Genomic DNA, 20,383 nt, shown 5'->3' with positions numbered 1-20,383 from the left:
GACGGTGAATGGTCAGTTACACACGGGGCGGTGAATGGTCAGTTACACACGGGGCGGTGAATGGTCAGTTACACACGGGGCGGTGAATGGTCAGTTACACACGGGGCGGTGAATGGTCAGTTACATACGGGGCGGTGAATGGTCAGTTACACACATTGCGGTGAATGGTCAGTTACACACGGGGCAGTCAGTGGTCAGTTACACACCGTACGGTGAATGGTCAGTTACACGCGGGGCGGTGAATGGTCACTTACACACGGGGCGGTGAATGGTCAGTTACACACGGGGCGGTGAATGGTCAGTTACACACGGGGTGGTGAATGGTCAGATACACACTGGGCGGTGAATGGTCAGTTACACACGGGGCGGTGAATGGTCAGTTACACATGGGGCGGTGAATGGTCAGTTACACACATTGCGCTGAATGGTCAGTTACACATGGGGCGGTGAATGGTCAGTTACATACGGGGCGGTAAATGGTCAGTTACACACATTGCGGTGAATGGTCAGTTACACACGGGGCGGTGAACGGTCAGTTGCACACGGGGCGGTGAACGGTCAGTTGCACACGGGGCGGTGAACGGTCAGTTACACACGGGCCGTGAACGGTCAGTTACACACGGGCCGGTGAACGGTCAGTTACACACATTGCGGTGAATGGTCAGTTACACACGGGGCGGTGAATGGTCAGTTACATACGGGGCGGTGAATGGTCAGTTACACACATTGCGGTGAATGGTCAGTTACACACGGGGCGGTGAACGGTCAGTTACACACATTGCGGTGAATGGTCAGTTACACACGGGGCGGTGAATGGTGAGTTACACACATTGTGGTGAATGGTCAGTTACACACGGGGCGGTGAATGGTCAGTTACATACGGGGCGGTGAACGGTCAGTTACACACGGGGCGGTGAATGGTCAGTTACACACGGGGCGGTGAATGGTCAGTTACACACGGGGCGGTGAACGGTCAGTTACACACGGGCCGTGAACGGTCAATTACACACGGGGCGGTGAACGGTCAGTTACACACGGGGCGGTGAACGGTCAGTTACACACGGGGCGGTGAACGGTCAGTTACACACGGGGCGGTGAACGGTCAGTTACACACGGGGCGGTGAACGGTCAGTTACACACGGGGCGGTGAATGGTCAGTTACACACGGGGCGGTCAGTGTTCAGTTACACACCGGGCGGTGAATGGTCAGTTACACACCGGACGGTGAATGGTCAGTTACACACGGGGCGGTCAGTGGTCAGTTACACACCGTACGGTGAATGGTCAGTTACACACGGGGCGGTGAATGGTCAGTTACACACGGGGCGGTGAATGGTCAGTTACACACGGGGCGGTGAATGGTCAGTTACACACAGGGCGGTGAATGGTCAGATACACACTGGGCGGTGAATGGTCAGATACACACTGGGCCGGTGACTGGTCAGTTACGCACATTGCGGTGAATGGTCAGTTACACACGGGGCGGTGAATGGTCAGTTACATACGGGGCGGTAAATGGTCAGTTACACACATTGCGGTGAATGGTCAGTTACACACGGGGCGGTGAACGGTCAGTTACACACGGGCCGTGAACGGTCAGTTACACACGGGCCGTGAACGGTCAGTTACACACATTGTGGTGAATGGTCAGTTACACACGGGGCGGTGAACGGTCAGTTACACACATTGCGGTGAACGGTCAGTTACACATGGGGCGGTGAATGGTCAGTCACACACGGGGCGGTGAACGGTCAGTTACACTCGGGGCGGTGAACGATCAGTTACACTCGGGGCGGTGAACGGTCAGTTACACACGGGGCGGTGAACGGTCAGATACACACGGGGCGGTGGTCAGTTACACATGGGGGGGGTGAATGGTCAGTTACACACGGGGCGATGAATGGTCAGTTACACACCGGACGGTGAATGGTCAGTTACACACGGGGCGGTCAGTGGTCAGTTACACACCGGACGGTGAATGGTCAGTTACACACGGGGCGGTGAATGGTCAGTTACACACGGGGCGGTGAATGGTCAGTTACACACATTGCGGTGAATGGTCAGTTACACACGGGGCGGTGAATGGTCAGTTACATACGGGGCGGTGAATGGTCAGTTACACACATTGCGGTGAATGGTCAGTTACACACGGGGCGGTGAACGGTCAGTTACACACGGGCCGTGAACGGTCAGTTACACACGGGGCGGTAAAGGGTCAGTTACACACGGGGCGGTGAACGGTCAGTTACACACGGGGCGGTGAATGGTCAGTTACACACGGGGCGGTGAACGGTCAGTTACAGAAAGGGCGGTGAATGGTCAGTTACACATGGCGGTGAATGGTCAGTTACACATGGGGCGGTGAACGGTCAGTTACACACGGGCTGTGAACGGTCAGTTACACAGGGGCAGTGAACGGTCAGTTACACACAAGGCGGTGAATGGTTAGATACACACGGGGCGGTCAGTGGTCAGTTACACACGGGGGGGTGAATGGTCAGATACACTCGGGGCGGTGAACGGTCAGTTACACACGGGGCGGTGAATGATCAGATACACACGGGGCGGTCTGTGGTCAGTTACACACCGGACGGTGAATGGTCAGTTACACACGCGGCGGTGAATGGTCAGTTACACACATTGCGGTGAATGGTCAGTTTCACACGGGGCGGTCAGTGGTCAGTTATACACGGGGCGGTGAATGGTCAGATACACACGGGGCGGTGAATGGTCAGTTACACACGGGGCGGTGAATGGTCAGTTACACACGGGGCGGTGAATGGTCAGTTACACAGGGGCGGTGAATGGTCAGTTACACACGGGGCGGTGAATGGTCAGTTACACACATTGCGGTGAATGGTCAGTTACAGACTGGACAGTGAATGGTCAGTTACACACGGGGCGGTGAATGGTCAGTTACACACGGGGCGGTGAGCGGTCAGTTACAGACTGGACGGTGAACGGCCAGTTACACACGGGGCGGTGAATGGTCAGTTACACACGGGGCGGTGAACGGTCAGTTACACAAAGGGCGGTGAATGGTGAGTTACACATGGCGGTGAATGGTCAGTTACACACGGGGCGGTGAACGATCAGTTACACTCGGGGCGGTGAACGATCAGTTACACTCGGGGCGGTGAACGGTCAGTTACACACGGGGCGGTGAACGGTCAGATACACACGGGGCGGTGAATGGTCAGTTACACATGGGGGGGGGGTGAATGGTCAGTTACACACGGGGCGATGAATGGTCAGTTACACACCGGACGGTGAATGGTCAGTTACACACGGGGCGGTCAGTTACACACCGGACGGTGAATGGTCAGTTACACACGGGGCGGTGAATGGTCAGTTACACACGGGGCGGTGAATGGTCAGTTACACACGGGGCGGTGAATGGTCAGTTACACACGGGGCGGTGAATGGTCAGTTACATACGGGGCGGTGAATGGTCAGTTACACACATTGCGGTGAATGGTCAGTTGCACACGGGGCGGTGAACGGTCAGTTACACACGGGCCGTGAACGGTCAGTTACACACGGGGCGGTAAAGGGTCAGTTACACACGGGGCGGTGAACGGTCAGTTACACACGGGGCGGTGAATGGTCAGTTACACACGGGGCGGTGAATGGTCAGTTACACACGGGGCGGTGAATGGTCAGTTACACACATTGCGGTGAACGGTCAGTTACAGAAAGGGCGGTGAATGGTCAGTTACACATGGCGGTGAATGGTCAGTTACACATGGGGCGGTGAACGGTCAGTTACACACGGGCTGTGAACGGTCAGTTACACACAAGGCGGTGAATGGTTAGATACACACGGGGCGGTCAGTGGTCAGTTACACACGGGGGGGTGAATGGTCAGATACACTCGGGGCGGTGAACGGTCAGTTACACACGGGGCGGTGAATGATCAGATACACACGGGGCGGTCTGTGGTCAGTTACACACCGGACGGTGAATGGTCAGTTACACACGCGGCGGTGAATGGTCAGTTACACACATTGCGGTGAATGGTCAGTTTCACACGGGGCGGTCAGTGGTCAGTTATACACGGGGCGGTGAATGGTCAGATACACACGGGGCGGTGAATGGTCAGTTACACACGGGGCGGTGAATGGTCAGTTACACACGGGGCGGTGAATGGTCAGTTACACACGGGGCGGTGAATGGTCAGTTACACAGGGGCGGTGAATGGTCAGTTACACACGGGGCAGTGAATGGTCAGTTACACACATTGCGGTGAATGGTCAGTTACACACGGGGCGGTGAATGGTCAGTTACACACGGGGCGGTGAATGGTCAGTTACACACGGGGCGGTGAATGGTCAGTTACACACATTGCGGTGAATGGTCAGTTACACACGGGGCGGTGAATGGTCAGTTACACACGGGCTGGTGAATGGTCAGTTACACACATGGCGGTGAATGGTCAGTTACACACGGGGCGGTGAATGGTCAGTTACACAGGGGCGGTGAATGGTCAGTTACACACGGGGCGGTGAATGGTCAGTTACACACATTGCGGTGAATGGTCAGTTACACACGGGGCAGTGAATGGTCAGTTACACATGGGGCGGTGAATGCTCAGTTACACACATTGCGGTGAATGGTCAGTTACACACGGGGCGGTGAAGGGTCAGTTACACACGGGGCGGTGAGCGGTCAGTTACACACATTGCGGTGAATGGTCAGTTAAACACGGGGCGGTGAATGGTCAGTTACACACGGGGCGGTGAATGGTCAGTTACACACGGGGCGGTGAACGGTCAGTTACAGAAAGGGCGGTGAATGGTCAGTTACAGAAAGGGCAGTGAATGGTCAGTTACACATGGCGGTGAATGGTCAGTTACACACGGGGCGGTGAATGGTCAGTTACACATGGGGCGGTGAACGGTCAGTTACACACGGGCTGTGAACGGTCAGTTACACAGGGGCAGTGAACGGTCAGTTACGCACAGGGCGGTGAATGGTCAGATACACACGGGGCGGTCAGTGGTCAGTTACACACGGGGCGGTGAATGGTCAGATACACTCGGGGCGGTGAACGGTCAGTTACACACGGGGTGGTGAATGGTCAGATACACACGGGGCGCTCAGTGGTCAGTTACACACCGGAATGTGAATGGTCAGTTACACACGCGGCGGTGAATGGTCAGTTACACACATTGCGGTGAATGGTCAGTTACACACGGGGCGGTGAACGGTCAGTTACACACGGGGCGGTGAACGGTCAGTTACACACGGGCCGTGAACGGTCAGTTACACACGGGGCGGTGAACGGTCAGTAACACGGGGCGGTGAACGGTCAGTTACACACGGGGCGGTGAACGGTCAGTTACACACGGGGCGGTGAATGGTCAGTTACACACGGGGCGGTGAATGGTCAGATACACACGGGGCGGTGAATGGTCAGTTGCACACGGGGCGGTGAATGGTCAGTTACAGACGGGGTGGTCAGTGGTCAGTTACACACCGGACGGTGAATCGTCAGTTACACACGGGGCGGTGAATGGTCAGTTACACAGGGGCGATGAATGGTCAGTTACACACGGGGCGGTGAATGGTCAGTTACACACATTGCGGTGAATGGTCAGTTACACACGGGGCGGTGAATGGTCAGTTACACACGGGGCGGTGAATGGTCAGTTACACACATTGCGGTGAATGGTCATTTACACACGGGGCGGTGAATGGTCAGTTACACACATTGCGGTGAATGGTCAGTTACACACGGGGCGGTGAATGGTCAGTTACACACGGGGCGGTGAATGGTCAGTTATACACATTGGCCCAGTAATTCGGGTCGGTGGCTTGCCGCGCGCGCAAGCCCCGTATATGCACTTACCCGACGCGCTGACATTTCACCTCCAGGGACGCCTGGAATTCGTGTTTGAAAAAGAAGAATCCCGGGCAGCGTCTGACGTCAGGCCGCCCAGGAGTGCAGCCAGCGCGAAGCCTGGAGCGCGCTGTGCAAGTGAGACACGCCCCTTGAGGTCTCAGTTTAATAGGGCACGCCCCCAATGTTTCTCACAAGCTGCTAAGCATTTTTACATGCAAAGCAGCATTTTAAATAGGTTTTTGGTATTTTTATGAAGCTTTTGGTAACTTTTATAAGCTTTTAAAAACGTTTACATTATTTTGAAGAATCTGAAGTAGTTTTAAACAGAATTAAAGCAATTTAAAGACTTTTAAAAGCCCTAAAATAATTTTTTTTATTCCATTTATTTATTTACCAATGTCGTCGTCATACGTACCCCTTTGGGGAACTGTATGAAGCGGTGGAAGGATTTATGGCCGTGATTAACACTCATTCCGTGATCGTAACCATCTTTGAACCAGCCATTAGGGTGGTTAGTCCTATGGCGGGAGGGTTTTACGGGCTCCCACAAGCTATACAAGGAGGGGGGGCCACCCACACCCACGGACGCAAATATCCCACTGGATGTCAACCCAGAATTTAGAGCCGGAGCTCTGACTCCACTTGCCGGGACTGTGTGGAGCGGGGTTCGAAACCCTACCCCGTCTGGCCCAGCGGCGGGGATCCTACCGCTACGCCAAAGGCCCAATCCGATTAGCAACGTGAAATGGCTGGAATGAGCACAATTCACGGCATTAAAAGAACTCACAATTGAACTGATGATGACCTCAGCAATCTCCTCAAAGAGGTGGAGGCGCAGCGCCTGCTCATCATTGGTAATGAGAAGTCAAAGGCGCCGCAAAAAGGACAGACGATAGCTTGGTCTTTCAAGTGGCAGCATAGAGCTCCAGTCACGGGAAGGGAAAAGGCGCAGGAAACGTATGGGTGTCACCTTTTGCGCGGAGTGGGCCTTTTGCGTAGCGGTAAGCATCCCCGCCGCTGGGCCAGAAGGAGTAGGGTTTCGAACCCCGCTCCAGACAGTCCCGGCAAGTGGAGTCGGAGCTCCAACTATAAATTCTGGGTGGGCATCCAGCGGGATACTTGCGTCCGCGGGTGTGGGTGGCCCCCCCCCCATCAGATGGGTTGTGGGAGCCCGTAAAACCCTCACGCCATAGGACTAACCACCCTAATGACTGGTATGAAGATGGTTATGGTCACGGAAGGAGTGTTAACGTGGCCAGAAATCCTTCCACCACTTCATACAGTTCCCGAAAGGGAACAGTGTGAGGATACGTACGACGATGACCTGTTGCGCAATGCACCTCCTTGGACCCTCAGTCGCAGATGCGAGGGGGCAAATCGTGCAATTGTTAAATTTTTCATTTTATTGACATGTAAAATGTTGGCCCAGTAATTCCCTTCCAAACGCGCGAGTACGGTCGGGGTACTTACGCGTCTGTCCGGAGGAAATGCCGGTTTTCAGCATGCACAGCGCATGCGGGGAAAACCGGCATTTCCTGTCCTCTGAACGAAGGGGTTCAGAGGCAGAACGCGTGCGACTGTACAGGCAGCGCGTGCGCAGTAAAATTCGCCGCTTTCATTCGTGCTTTCAGTGAGGTCAAGTCCTTACAACTTACACATGAAAAAAGCATGAGTACAGTTGCTCCAGAGGCTGCGGTTGTTTGGGAAAGGGAGGAAAGGTATTTTAAGAAATGCTGAGGTAAGTTTTAAAGTTTATTTTTGTTTTTTAAAACGGGTTTTCAGTACTGTAGGTAGAAGGATCAATTGTGGCAATGTGAATTGAATTTGCTGTGTTCATTAAATGTGAAAATGACTCCAACATTTTTAAGAAAGAAACTTTTCATCAGTAATATATTCTTTTAAGTAATTATGTATGTATGTCTGTATATATTCCTTTGCGTGTATGTATATATTCCTTTACTTATGTGTATGAATGTATGTATTTAATTATGACTTTCAGAGAAAGTAACTTATTGGAAAATCATAATTAAAAACATACATACACATAAGTAAAGGAATATAAAACATACATACATATACGGAAAGGAATATATGCGGACATACATACATAATCACTTATTACTGATGAAAAGTTTCTATCTTAAAAGTGTTGGAAATGTTACATTACTCATTTTAGAACACTCATTCTCACATTCAATTCACACAGCCACAATTGCTCCTTCTACCTACTGTACTGAAAACCCGTTTAAAAAAAAAAATTTCACTTTAAAACTAACCTCAGCATTTCTTAAAATAACTTTCCTCACTTTCCCAAACAAAAATATTGCCTTTCAGAAGCTCCACGATAAAATATATCTTCCTCCGCAGCCTTGGAACAACTTTACACATGCTTTTTTCAAGTGTAACTTGTAAGGACTTACCCTCACTGAATCCATGAATGAAATCGACGAAGTTCACTGCGCACGCGCTGCCTGTGCAGTCGCACGCGCTGTGCCTCTGAACCCCTTCGTTCAGAGGACCGGAAATGCCGGCGTTCTCCACATGCACGGTGTTTCCTGAACGCCGGCATTTCATCCGGCCAGATGCGTGAGTACCCAGACCGTACTCACGCATTTGGACCCGAATTACTGGGCCATTGCGGTGAATGGTCAGTTACACACGGGGCGGTGAATGGTCAGTTACACACATTGCGGTGAATGGTCAGTTACACACGGGGCGGTGAATGGTCAGTTACACACAGGGTGGTGAATGGTCAGTTACACACATTGCGGTGAATGGTCAGTTACACACGGGCCGTGAACGGTCAGTTACACACGGGGCGGTGAATGGTCAGTTACACACGGGGCGGCTAACGGTCAGTTACACACGGGCCGTGAACGGTCAGTTACACACGGGGCGGCTAACGGTCAGTTACACACGGGGCGGTTAACGGTCAGTTCCACACGGGGCGGTGAATGGTCAGTTGCACACGGGGCAGTGAACGGTCAGTTACACACAGGGCAGTGAATGGTCAGTTACACACGGGGCGGTGAATGGTAAGTTACACACGGGGCGGTGAATGGTCATTTACACATGGGGCGGTGAATGGTAAGTTACACACGGGGCGGTGAATGGTTAAGTTACACATGGGGCGGTGAATGGTCATTTACACACGGGGCAGTATCTTTACCAACTAAAGCAAATGAGAGAGCCGATCAATTTTGAAGCTAAGTCTAAAAGTTCCTCGGCCCCTCGCAGGAGATGGATCCCTATTGCAGAATTCTGCAGGAAGGGTTTTTGTGCTAAGGATCATTTGTTCACTGGAAGGTTCCCCGATATCATTCTGGTGAATCTGCGCTGCACCTCCTCCAAGCCCAACCTATCCTTCCTGAGGCCCGGTGCCCAGAACTGAACGCAGTGTCCAGATGGAGTCTAACCAGAGCTCTGTACAGCTGCAACATCACTTTACACCTCTTTGTATTCCAGCCCTCTTGAGATAAATGTCACTCACCTGTTTCATTATTTTTTGGACTTGTCCACTAGCTGTTAGTGATTTCTGCACTTGGGCCCCTAAATCTCTTTGCTCCTCCACAGTTCTGAGCTTCTTGCCATTGAGAAAATACTCCGATTTATCTTTCTTAGGTCCATAATGGAGGACCTCACAATTCCCCACATTGAACGGCATCTGCCACAGTTTTGTCCGCTCACTCAATCCATCAATGTCGCTTTGCAACTTTCTGATCCCATCTACACTACACTGTGCCACCTAACTTAGTGTCATCAGCAAACTTCGAGATCTGGCTCTCTATTGTTTCATCCATGACATTTATAAACATAGTGAAAAGCTGAAGCCCCAGGACACGCCCCCGGGGGACACCACTAGTCATATCCTGCCAATTTGAGTACACACCCATTATGCTTACTCTGTCTCCGACCTCCTAACCAATTCCCTACCCATGTCAATAGGTTGCCTCCAATTCCATGCGCTCATTTTTGTTAACAGTCTCTTGTGTGGAACCTTGTCCAATGCCTTCTCCAAGTCCACATAAATAACATCCATTGACACTCCCTTATCTACCATGTTAGTTACCCCCTCAAAAAATTCAACTAGGTTCGTTAGACAAGAGGTAAAAGATAAACTAATAAGTCGCTGAACTTCAGTCTCATTTGCTCTGTCATGAGTTGGCACACAAAGTTTCTATATAATCTTAGTAACACACTTCCTGGCACTCAGAACTTGCGAGACTCTCAGGAGTTTACAAACAAACTCAATGTCCAATCTCTGACGAATGCACGTCTAGAACCACCCTACCTTTTATGTCTCTCCTGCTCACTCAGCCTCTCTTCTTCTGCCAGGAAGTGCTCATGGGTATCCAACGGTGGAGTCCCGATCTAAACAATAAATAACACACTGGCTTTACACAGCTGCTGACTTATATTCACACATCTCCTTCCTCTGCAATCACTGGCCAGTGTTCCTTTCTTCACCCAGTTCCCCCTCCTCTCCTGAAGGCACCAGTTTCACAGCAGCTGGCGGGCACCTCACCCAGGAACGGATGCATAGTGGTTATGTCACTGGGCTAGTAATCCAGAGGCCTGGACTGATCATCCAGAGACATGTGTTCAAATCCCGCGACAGCTGGGGAATTTAAATTCAGTTATTTAAATAAATCTGGAATAAAAAGCTAGTATCAGTAATGGTGACCATGAAACTAACATAAGAATTAGGGGAAGGAGTAGCCCATTTGGCCCCTTGAGCCTGCTCCGCCATTCAATAAGATCATGGCTGATCATCTACTTCAACTCCACTTTCCTGCACTATCCCCATATCCCTTGATTCCCTTAATATTCAAAAATCCATCGATCTCTGTCCTGAATATACTCAACGACTGAGCCTCCACAGCCCTCTGGGGTAGAGAATTCCAAAGATTCACCACCCTCTGAGTGAAGAAATTTCTCCTCATCTCAGTCCTAAATGGCCGACCCCTTATTCTGAGACTGTGACCCCTGGTTCTAGACTCCCCAGCCAGCGGAAACATCCTCCCTGCATCTACCCTGTCAAGCCCTGTAAAAATGTTGTATGTTTCAATGAGATCCCTGTTGTGTATGTAACCTGTTCCACCTTAGGAGAGCTTAAGCCTGTTCCACCTTAAGAGATGTACTACTTTCTCAGGCTGCTGTAGACGTAATACCGGGGGTGAACACACCGGTATATAAGCACTGTGCAGTAATCTTGTATTCAGTATAGTCCCTACCTCCAACCAGTAAAGACCTGTTTTATTGTTACTCATTAGTCTGTGTCTTAATTAACTAAATAATTCACAGACTTAACACTGGCGACGAGTCAGGTTCTTACCCTGCGGCAGTTATTCCACGGCGGTTGAAGAGAGGTTTCAAACCACACCACCCCAATGGAAGCGACAGGCATTAGGACCCTTAAGCCTCCATCAGCTTGTGAACCGGAGTAGAAGACAGGGCTGGGGGAAGACAGAGGTACAGGGCGATAGCGATCGGCAGATAAGGGCCGGGCCGCTTTGAAGTGAGGGGCGCAGCCGGGCCATCGATCGCAACCACCGATAAGGGCCGCACTCGGGCTGAAAGGGCAGCGGCTGCAGAAATTGAAGGCGCGAGAGCCGCGGTGCACAGCGCGGGCCATCGATCGCGATCGGGAGATAAGGGCTTTGGAGTGCGAGGCGCAGCCGGGCCATCGATCGCAAGCACTGATAAGGGCCGGGCCGCTTTCAAGTGCGAGGCGCAGCCGGGCCATCGATCGCATCCGCTGATAAGGGCCGCACTCGGGCGATCGCGGCGAAGATAAGGGCCGCACTCGGGGGCTGAAGGGAGACGGCGTCGGGGGACGGGTGAAGACTGCCAAGCGCGGGAAAACCGCCATTTTGTGGGCGGAGGACGACGGCAAGAGCGGGAAGCCGCCATCTTTGATAACAAGTAAACAAAATAAAATCTGAGAAATTGCAAATCTACAATGCCTAAACACGGGAATATTAGCACCTTTGATAGTGACCTCGAAGATTGGGCCATATATGTTGAAAGAGTAAAAAATTATTGTAAGGCCAATAAAATTCGTGACCAAGATAAAGCTCTAACATTATTAAATTTAATGGGTGCGAAGACATACGGGCAATTGAAACACCTGTTATCACCAGATGAACCGGCGGATAAGACGTTCGATGAGATTGTTACTGTCCTGAAAGATCATCTAAACCCCACGCCGCTGATGCTAGCGGAACGATTTAAATTTTACGACAGAAGGCAGCTACAGCATGAAAGCAATGCTGAATATTTGCTGGAATTGCGTAAATTAGCGAAATATTGCCAGTTTGGAACGGGACTGACAGATGCACTACGAGACAAATTTGTGTGTGGTTTATTTAAACAGGATACACAAAAGCGACTGCTCGAGGAGAATGAGCTGACGCTTGAGAAGGCGGTCACTATGGCAGCAGCACACGAAGCCGCAGCGAGAGGCACGGCAGTAATGCAGCTACGGTCACCGGAGCTCAGTGCACACAAATTGGGTGAGAGTTCTGGCAAATGTTATCGTTGTGGAAAGACAACGCATGATCAGAACCAGTGTTGGTTTAAAAACCAAGAATGCAGAACATGTGGTAGGCTTGGACATATAGCTAGAGTATGCAGGTCAGGGAAGAAGACCAGCAACAAGAAGTCACCGCAAGGAAAATACGCAAAGGTACACAAGGTGGCCGAACAGGAGTCCGATTCAGACGCTAGCAGTAATGAACTGGCTGGCTTAAGCAGTATTGAACTGGCTAGCTTAAGGGTACTCAACGTTGGTAAGGGTGCAGACCTCCAGACAATTTGGGTTACTCTTCAGATAGAAGGAGTCCAAGTAAAAATGGAATTGGACACTGGATCGGCATTGTCGGCCATGAATAAGAAAGATTACAGAAGGTTATTCCAACATATTCCCCTACAGGATACGGAGATTATATTGACAACCTACACGGGGCAGAGAGTGTACCCCATCGGGACAATAAAGGTTGCAGTGGCCAACAAGGGCGAAGGAAGTCAAATAATGGACTTATATGTGCTACCGGAGGGAGGTCCACCACTACTAGGCCGGGAGTGGTTTAGAAACATAAATATGGACTGGCATTCGCTAAAAGCCATAAAGAGTGAGAACTCGGTGCAGATAATCAGCCCAGACTCTAGAACTGATGATGGTAAGACCAACCCATGTGCAAAAGACAAAGTTTCAGCACAGAATTCCACTGAGCAACAACAACATAGTTTAACAGAGAATTCTGAGTCTGTCAAGTCTACTGATATGCACATTTTTGAGGGACACTGGGCTCGAACTCAACTCCATTTCAAACTACAACAGCAATTAGAACAAATGATTCGCCGTTTTGAGCAAGAGATGAATGAAATAAAAAAGTTCTTTGTTACAGAGTGGGAGAAAATGGAGCAGGAGCACACCAACCATCTGCGCGAGGAGGCCGAACGAATCAAAGCTGATTCAGGTTCTGAAGGTGCGTGCCATAATCTGGTGTCAGAAGAGTTAACGGTCAGCCAACTCCTTCATATGCTGAGGGACAAGACTCTGAAATGGGAAAAACTTGAACACGAGCTGCGATCTTCAAAGGAAAAGGGTTCGGAGCTCTCAAAAGTCATTGAGATGGCTGATGTGACGACACAGACTGAAACGACTGCAACAGAGCAGCCATTGGATGCCAAAAGTACGCTGACTCACGTCAATGTAGAACAACAGACCGCTGAAACAGCTGCTCCGGTAGAGGGATTGCATAGTCCGATCAATCAATCTCCAAAGGAAGTTGAAGTATTAAAATCACAAATGAGGTCACTAGTAAACGACTTGCTGAAAGCCCAGAAAAAGCTGGATGCAGAGGTACACATGAAGAAGTCTCTTCAGGAAAGATGTCTGGATTTGGAACAAGAGCTGGCTAACGTCCAGCTGGGTATGGAGGAAATAGACGACCCTCTCACTGGTCTAGCTCAGGACGACACCGAATATTACCATGACCTGGTGGACGACACCGAATATTACGATGTCCTGTCCTGCCCAGCTTGTAACTTCGACTCCCAAAGTGCAGAAATCATGGAGGAGCACCAAAAGTCTACGGAACATCGGGAGAAGCTGGCTCTACGACGGAAACAGGAGGAAGAGAAGGAGGAACTGCGCATGCAGCTGGCAGCTGACAATGGAGCCCAGAGAGTCTCCAAGAAGCAGAAAAGGAAAAGTAAAAACAGAAGATGACCCATCTGAACCATTATCACCTCTACCAGATCACACACGTGGTCCCTCCGAACGGAGCCAAATCAGTTCGGAAGTTCAAGCTGTTAAATCCATGAAAGGACTATTGAATGAGTAACGTGAACCGACTACACCACAGAGATTGAATCTGTGAACTGTTTTCCGCAGAGACTGAATCTGTGATATGTTACGTTAAACATGAAGTTATATATGTATATATGTTATTACGTTATGTTAAATGGGGGGGATGACTATAAAGCTAGGAAGGGAGGAGTGTTGTGTATGTAACCTGTTCCACCTTAGGAGAGCTTAAGCCTGTTCCACCTTAAGAGATGTACTACTTTCTCAGGCTGCTGTAGACGTAATACCGGGGGTGAACACACCGGTATATAAGCACTGTGCAGTAATCTTGTATTCAGTATAGTCCCTACCTCCAACCAGTAAAGACCTGTTTTATTGTTACTCATTAGTCTGTGTCTTAATTAACTAAATAATTCACAGACTTAACAATCCCCTCTCATTCTTCTAAACTCGAGAGAATATAGGCCTTGTCTACTCAATCTCTCATCATAGGACAATCCCCCCATCCCAGGAACCAGTCTGGTGAACCTTCGTTGCACTACCTCTATGGCAAGTACATCCTTCCTTAAGTAAGGAGACCAAAACTGTACCCAATACTCCAGGTATGGTCTTACCGGGGCCCTATATAACTGCAGTAAGACGTCTTTACTCTTATACTCAAATCCTCTTGTAATAAAGGCCAACATATCATTTGCTTTCCTAATTGTTTGCTGTACCTGCATGTTAACTTTGTGATTCGTGTACAAGGACACCCAGGTCCCTCTGAACACCAGCATTTCCCAATCTCTCACCATTTAAAAAACTCTGCTTTTCTATTTTTCCTACCAAAGTGGATAACTTCACATTTCTCCACATTATATTCCATTTGCCGTGTTCTTGCCCACTTCACTTAACCTGTCTCTATCCCCTTGAAGCTTCTTTGCATCCTTCTCACAACTTACATTCCCACCCAGCTTTGTATCATCAGCAAACTTGGATATATTACATTTGGTCCCCTCATCCAAATCATTGATATAGATTGTGAATAGCTAAGGCCCAAGCACTGATCCTTGCAGTACCCCACTAGTTACAGCTGGCCAACCTGAAAATGATCTGTTTATTCCTAGTGGAAGTTGCAGGGTTCTCAAAATTCCCGCACTCCCCAAGTTATGGATCAAGGGGCCCTGTTTTAGACAAGTTATTAAAAACAGGGTACCCAAAATGGCTTCTGTAAACCTCGTGACCAATACTGACAGGATTTTAAAAGCAAGGCTCTGCCAACAAGCAGGCCCGGAGACGAAACATTAAAATGCAGGAATCTGTGAGCAGGGACTCTTTGGAGCCAGCCAGACAAAGTAAACACTGAATACACATTTGTTCGACTTGAATCAAATCAAAATAGAATGGGCCTATGATCGTGGCCATTAGTTTCCTGCATGTTTAATCGATAACAGCTCACAGTAGCGATCAAGTCAGGATGGGGACAATTAAGTCTTATCCATGACAAAGCAACCAGGACATCGGGGCCATTAGACCCGGAGATAACCACTCCTAAAGTCGTTAAAACAAATGGTTGTAATCATTTAAAACGCCCGCCAAAAGTTAAACAATGGACTGACCTGATTTGGCGCGCAGATAAGGAGTTGAAGAAACGGGTATAATTGGAGGCCCATCAGTAACAATCGCTCTCTTGACCCTTGCTCTTGACTTTGACTCGTCTGTGGCCTTGGCCGGCTGCCGCTCGTACTCGCGCCCTGGCCTCGTGGCGGGCTCTCTTCTCGCTCCCCGCACCGCTCAACAACCGAGGACGCCCATTACACTGGGGCCAAACGCGGGAGAAGAACGAGACCCGAGTTTAATACAACACCGGACACACAGGCCGAAAAGGGGCAAAAGAGACGAGACGAGACGAGACGAGACGAAGAAGGTAAAACCGACAAGAGCAGAGAAGGGCAGCAAAAGACGCATTGGTAAACACCAAACGCCTAGTTATAAGCTGGCGTTTGGGGAAGAAATTAGCAGTGTATGTATGGACAGTGGGAATAAGCTGGCGTTAGAACACTGCGAATAAGCTGGCGTTAGACGCGGGTGTCCATGCCGCAACGAATATACTGGCGTTCAAAGGATGGGTAGTAAAATCAAATAAGCAGTGAAAACCGTCAACCGACCCCCAACCACGACATTACCGCCGGCGACCGCCCGAGGTAGAAGAAGAAAACCCATCGCGACGAGACGACGACGGTAGCTGAGGAGAGGGAAGGTGTGTCACAGCAGCAACTCCAGCGCCGCGCCCTGAGACCACGTGGCGACGGGGTACCCCAAAGGACAGCAGGACCAGACCTCAAAACTCACAACCGTTAAAGCAACAGGTTTTGGATTGGTGAGCATGAATTCCTGGCCCCTCATAGCTTAATCTAGTTAGGTATAGGGGGTGGGATAGAGATAAGGGGATTGTTAATGCAGTTGTTTTTCCCTCGATGTGCTGTGTGTTCCCCATTCCCATATAAGTGTAATTGTTTCATGCCTGTATTTTATACCAGTAATTTTTCATAAGATTGTTGCATTCTGTTTTAATAAAATCTTGGTTTTCTTACACCAAACCACTTGCCTACTCAACTTTCTGTATCGCCGCCTGTACCTAAGTCCGGTGTCTAGAACCCAGGGGTGTGGGAGCGATTCGAACCGCTCAAGGGACAGTCAGAGGCGAAGCTGACTGGGCGCACACACGCCACCCCCCTACACTACTCTCTGTTTTCTGTCCGTTAACCAATCCTCAATCCATGCTAGTATATTACCCCCAATCCCACGAGCCCTTATCTTGCGTAGCAACCTTTTATGTGGCATCTTATCGAATGCCTTTTGGAAATCCAGATATACTATATCCACTGGTTTCCCTTTATCTACCCTGCTAGTTACATCCTCAAAAAACTCTAATAAGTGTGTTAAACACGATTTCCCTGTCATAAAACCATGTTGACTCTGCCTAATCATGTTATGATTTTCTAAGTACCGTTACCATTTCACAGAATCAAAGAATGGTTACAGCACAGAAGGAGGCCATTCGGCCCGTCGAGCCCGTGTCGGCTCTCTGCAAGAGCACTTCAGCTAGTCCCACTCCACCGCCTTTTCCCTGTAGCCCTGCAATTTTTTTTCCTTCAGGTACTTATCCAATTCGCTTATGAAAGCCACGATTGAATCTGCCTCCACCACCCTCTCAGGCAGTGCATTCCAGATCCTAACCACTCGCTGTGTAAAAAAGTTTTTCCTCATGTCGCCTTTGGTTCTTCTGTCAATCACCTTAAATCTGTGTCCTCTGGTTCTCGACCCTTCTGCCAATGGGGACAGTTTCTCTCTATCTGCTCTGTCCAGACCCCTCATGATTTTGAACACCTCTATCAAATCTCCTCTCAATCTTCTCTGCACCAAGAACAACCCCACCTTCTCTGGTCTATCCGTGTAACTGAAGTCCCTCATCCCTGGAACTAATCTTGTAAATCTTTTCTGCACCCTCTCTAAGGCCTTCACATCCTTCCTAAAGTGCGGTGCCCAGAATTGGACACATTGGGGCAGAAATTCCTCCCCAAACGCGTGAGTACGGAAGGGGTACTCACGCGTCTGGCTGGAGGAAATGCCGGTTTTCAGCATGCACAGCGCATGCGCTGAAAACCGGCATTTCCTCTCCTCCAACCCAAGAGTTGAAGAGGCTAGCACTGTAGGGGGCAGCGCGTGCGTCTTGGATTTCCTCTGTTTTGGGGGATTTGCGCATGTGTAAAGGCCTCCGGTCTTTATGCTTGTAAAAAGCACACGTAAGTATTTATTTTTACAGGTAAGTGGTGTTTTAGTGTAATTTAGAATTTTTTTCCCACAGGTTTATTATTTTAAAGAATCTACAATAAGGTAAGTTTAGTTTTAGACCCTTTTTATTAAAAATTTATTTTTTTCAAAAAAAAAATTGTTTAAATTTTTTTTTTTTAACTTATTTATACTTAATTTAATGATTGGGATGTTTTTTAAATTTTTATTTAAAGTTTAAATAGTGTTTTGGGCCCCCGTAGTTTTCATGAGTTTGACAGTTCTTACTCTCAAACTCATGAATGAACCTTCCCCTCCCGATTGGTTGTACAGTGCTCACCTGATCCCAGCCGGCACATCGCACTAACTACGCCACTGGATCAGGTAAGCACAGTGCGCTGACATCTGAACCGGGCCAGGGACAGGAAATGCAAGCAGGCCCGGGCTTCAGATGTCAGCGCGCAGGGTGAGTGCAGATCGGGGGCTTGCACCCGCGGGGAGCCCCCGACCCGAATTTTTGGCCCAATGCTCCAGTCGAGGCCAAACCAGTCTTTTATAAATGTTCATCATAACCTCCTTTCTTTTGTACTCTATGCCTCTATTTATGAAGCCCAGGATCCCGTATGCTTTTTTAATCACTTTCTCAACCTGCCCTGCCACCTTCAACGATTTGGGCACATATACCCCCAGGTCTCTTTGTTCATGCACCCCCTTTAGAATTGTACCCTTGAGTTTATATTGCCTCTCCTCGTTCTTCTTACCAAGATGTATCACTTCGGACTTTTCTGCATTAAATTTCATCTGCCACATGTCTGCTCTTTCCACCAACCTGTCTATGTCCTCTTGAAGTCTATCACTCTCCTCCTCACTGTTCACTATACTTCTAAGTTTTTTGTCATCTGCAAATTTTGAAATTGTGCCCTGTACACCCACATCCAAGTCATTAATATATATCAAGAAAAGCAGTGGTCCTAGTACCGACCCCTGGTGAACACCACTGTATACCTTCCTCCAGTCCGACAAACAACCATTCACCGCTACTCTCTGTTTCCTGTCATTTAGCCAATTTCATATCCATGCTGCCACTGTCCCTTTTATTCCATGGGCTTCATCTTTGCTGGCAAGCCTATTATGTGGCACTTTATCAAATGCCTTTTGTAAGTCCATGTACCCCACATCAACCGCATTGCCCTCATCAACCCTCTCTGTTACCTCAGCAAAAAACTCAATCAAGTTGGTTAAACACGATTTGCCTTTAACAAATCCGTGCTGGTTTTCCTTAATTAATCCACTTGTCCAAGTGACTGTTAATTTTGTCTGTTAGTTTTGTTTCTAAAAGTTTCCCCACTACCGAGGTTAAACTGACTGGCCTGTAGTTGCGGGATTTATCCTTACTCACTTTGTTGAACAAGGGTGTAACATTTGCAATTCTCCAGTCCTCTGGCACCACCCCCGTGTCTGAGGAGGATTGGAAGATTATGGTCAGTACCTCCGCAATTTCCATTTTTACTTCCCGATGCATCCCATCCGGTCCTGGTGACTTATCTACTTAAAGTACAGCCAGCCTTTCTAGTGCCTCTTTATTGATTTTTATCCCATCCAGTATCTCAACTACCTCCTCTTTCACTATGACTTTGGCAGCATCTTCTTCCTTGGTAAAGACAGATGCAAAGTACTCATTTAGAACCTCAGCCATGCCCTCTGCCTCCATGTGTAGGTCTCCATTTTGGTCCCTAATTGGCCCGGCCCGGCCTCTTACTCCGAGTTTATTATTTATATGCCTATAGAAGAATTTTGGATTCCCTTTTATGTTAACTGCCAATCTATTCTCATACTCTTTTTGACCCTCTTATTTCCTTTTTCACTTCCCCTCTGAACTTTCTATATTGAGCTTAATTTCCTTAATAATGGATTCCAGCATTTTCCTGACGACTGATGTCAGGCTAACTGGCCTGTAGTTCCCTGTTTTCTCTCTCCCTCCGTTCTTGAATAGCGGGGTTACATTTGTTACCTTCCAATCCACTGGGACCATTCTAGAATCGAGGGAATTTTGGAAGATCACAACTATCTCTGCAGCCACCTCTTTCAGACCCCTAGGACGTAGGCCGTCGGGTCCAGGGGATTTATCAGCTTTTAGTCCCATTAGTTTCTCAAGTACTTTTTCTCTATTGATATTAATTACTTTAAGTTCCTCACTCTCATTAGCCCCTTGGTTCCCCACTATTTTTGGTACACTTTTTGTGTCTTCACAAGACAGATACAACATATTTGTTGAAAGTCTCTGCCATTTCCTTATTCCCCATTATAATTTCGCCTGTCTCAGCCTCTAAGGGACCAACGCTTACTTTTGCTACTCTCTTCCTTTTTACATACTTGTAGAAGCTTACAATCTGTTTTTATATTTCTTACTAGTTTACTTGCATATTCCATTTTCTACTTTTTTGTCAATTTTT

The 20,383-nt window shown here is 48.9% G+C and overlaps 1 protein-coding gene across 1 annotated transcript in view; it reads right to left on the bottom strand.

Annotated features, from left to right (window-relative positions):
• LOC147081739 (KIF-binding protein-like) overlaps positions 1 to 16,245 on the bottom strand; it is a 140,354-nt gene extending 124,109 nt beyond the window's left edge. Inside the window, exons 1-2 of the mRNA XM_085980731.1 lie at positions 15,758 to 16,245; positions 10,137 to 10,216 (exon numbers count right to left, since the gene is read on the bottom strand). Coding sequence (XP_085836857.1) covers positions 10,137 to 10,216; positions 15,758 to 15,811 — 134 coding nt within the window. The 5' untranslated portion in view covers positions 15,812 to 16,245. The remainder of the gene's footprint in view (positions 1 to 10,136; positions 10,217 to 15,757) is intronic.
• Positions 16,246 to 20,383: the final 4,138 nt, after the last annotated feature.

Source organism: Somniosus microcephalus, unplaced genomic scaffold (genome assembly GCF_052327205.1).
Source record: "Somniosus microcephalus isolate GS21.2 unplaced genomic scaffold, FLI_Smic_1.0 scaffold476, whole genome shotgun sequence".
In the NCBI taxonomy this organism is placed as follows: domain Eukaryota; kingdom Metazoa; phylum Chordata; class Chondrichthyes; order Squaliformes; family Somniosidae; genus Somniosus; species Somniosus microcephalus.
This window is presented reverse-complemented; position numbering and strand designations above follow the sequence as displayed.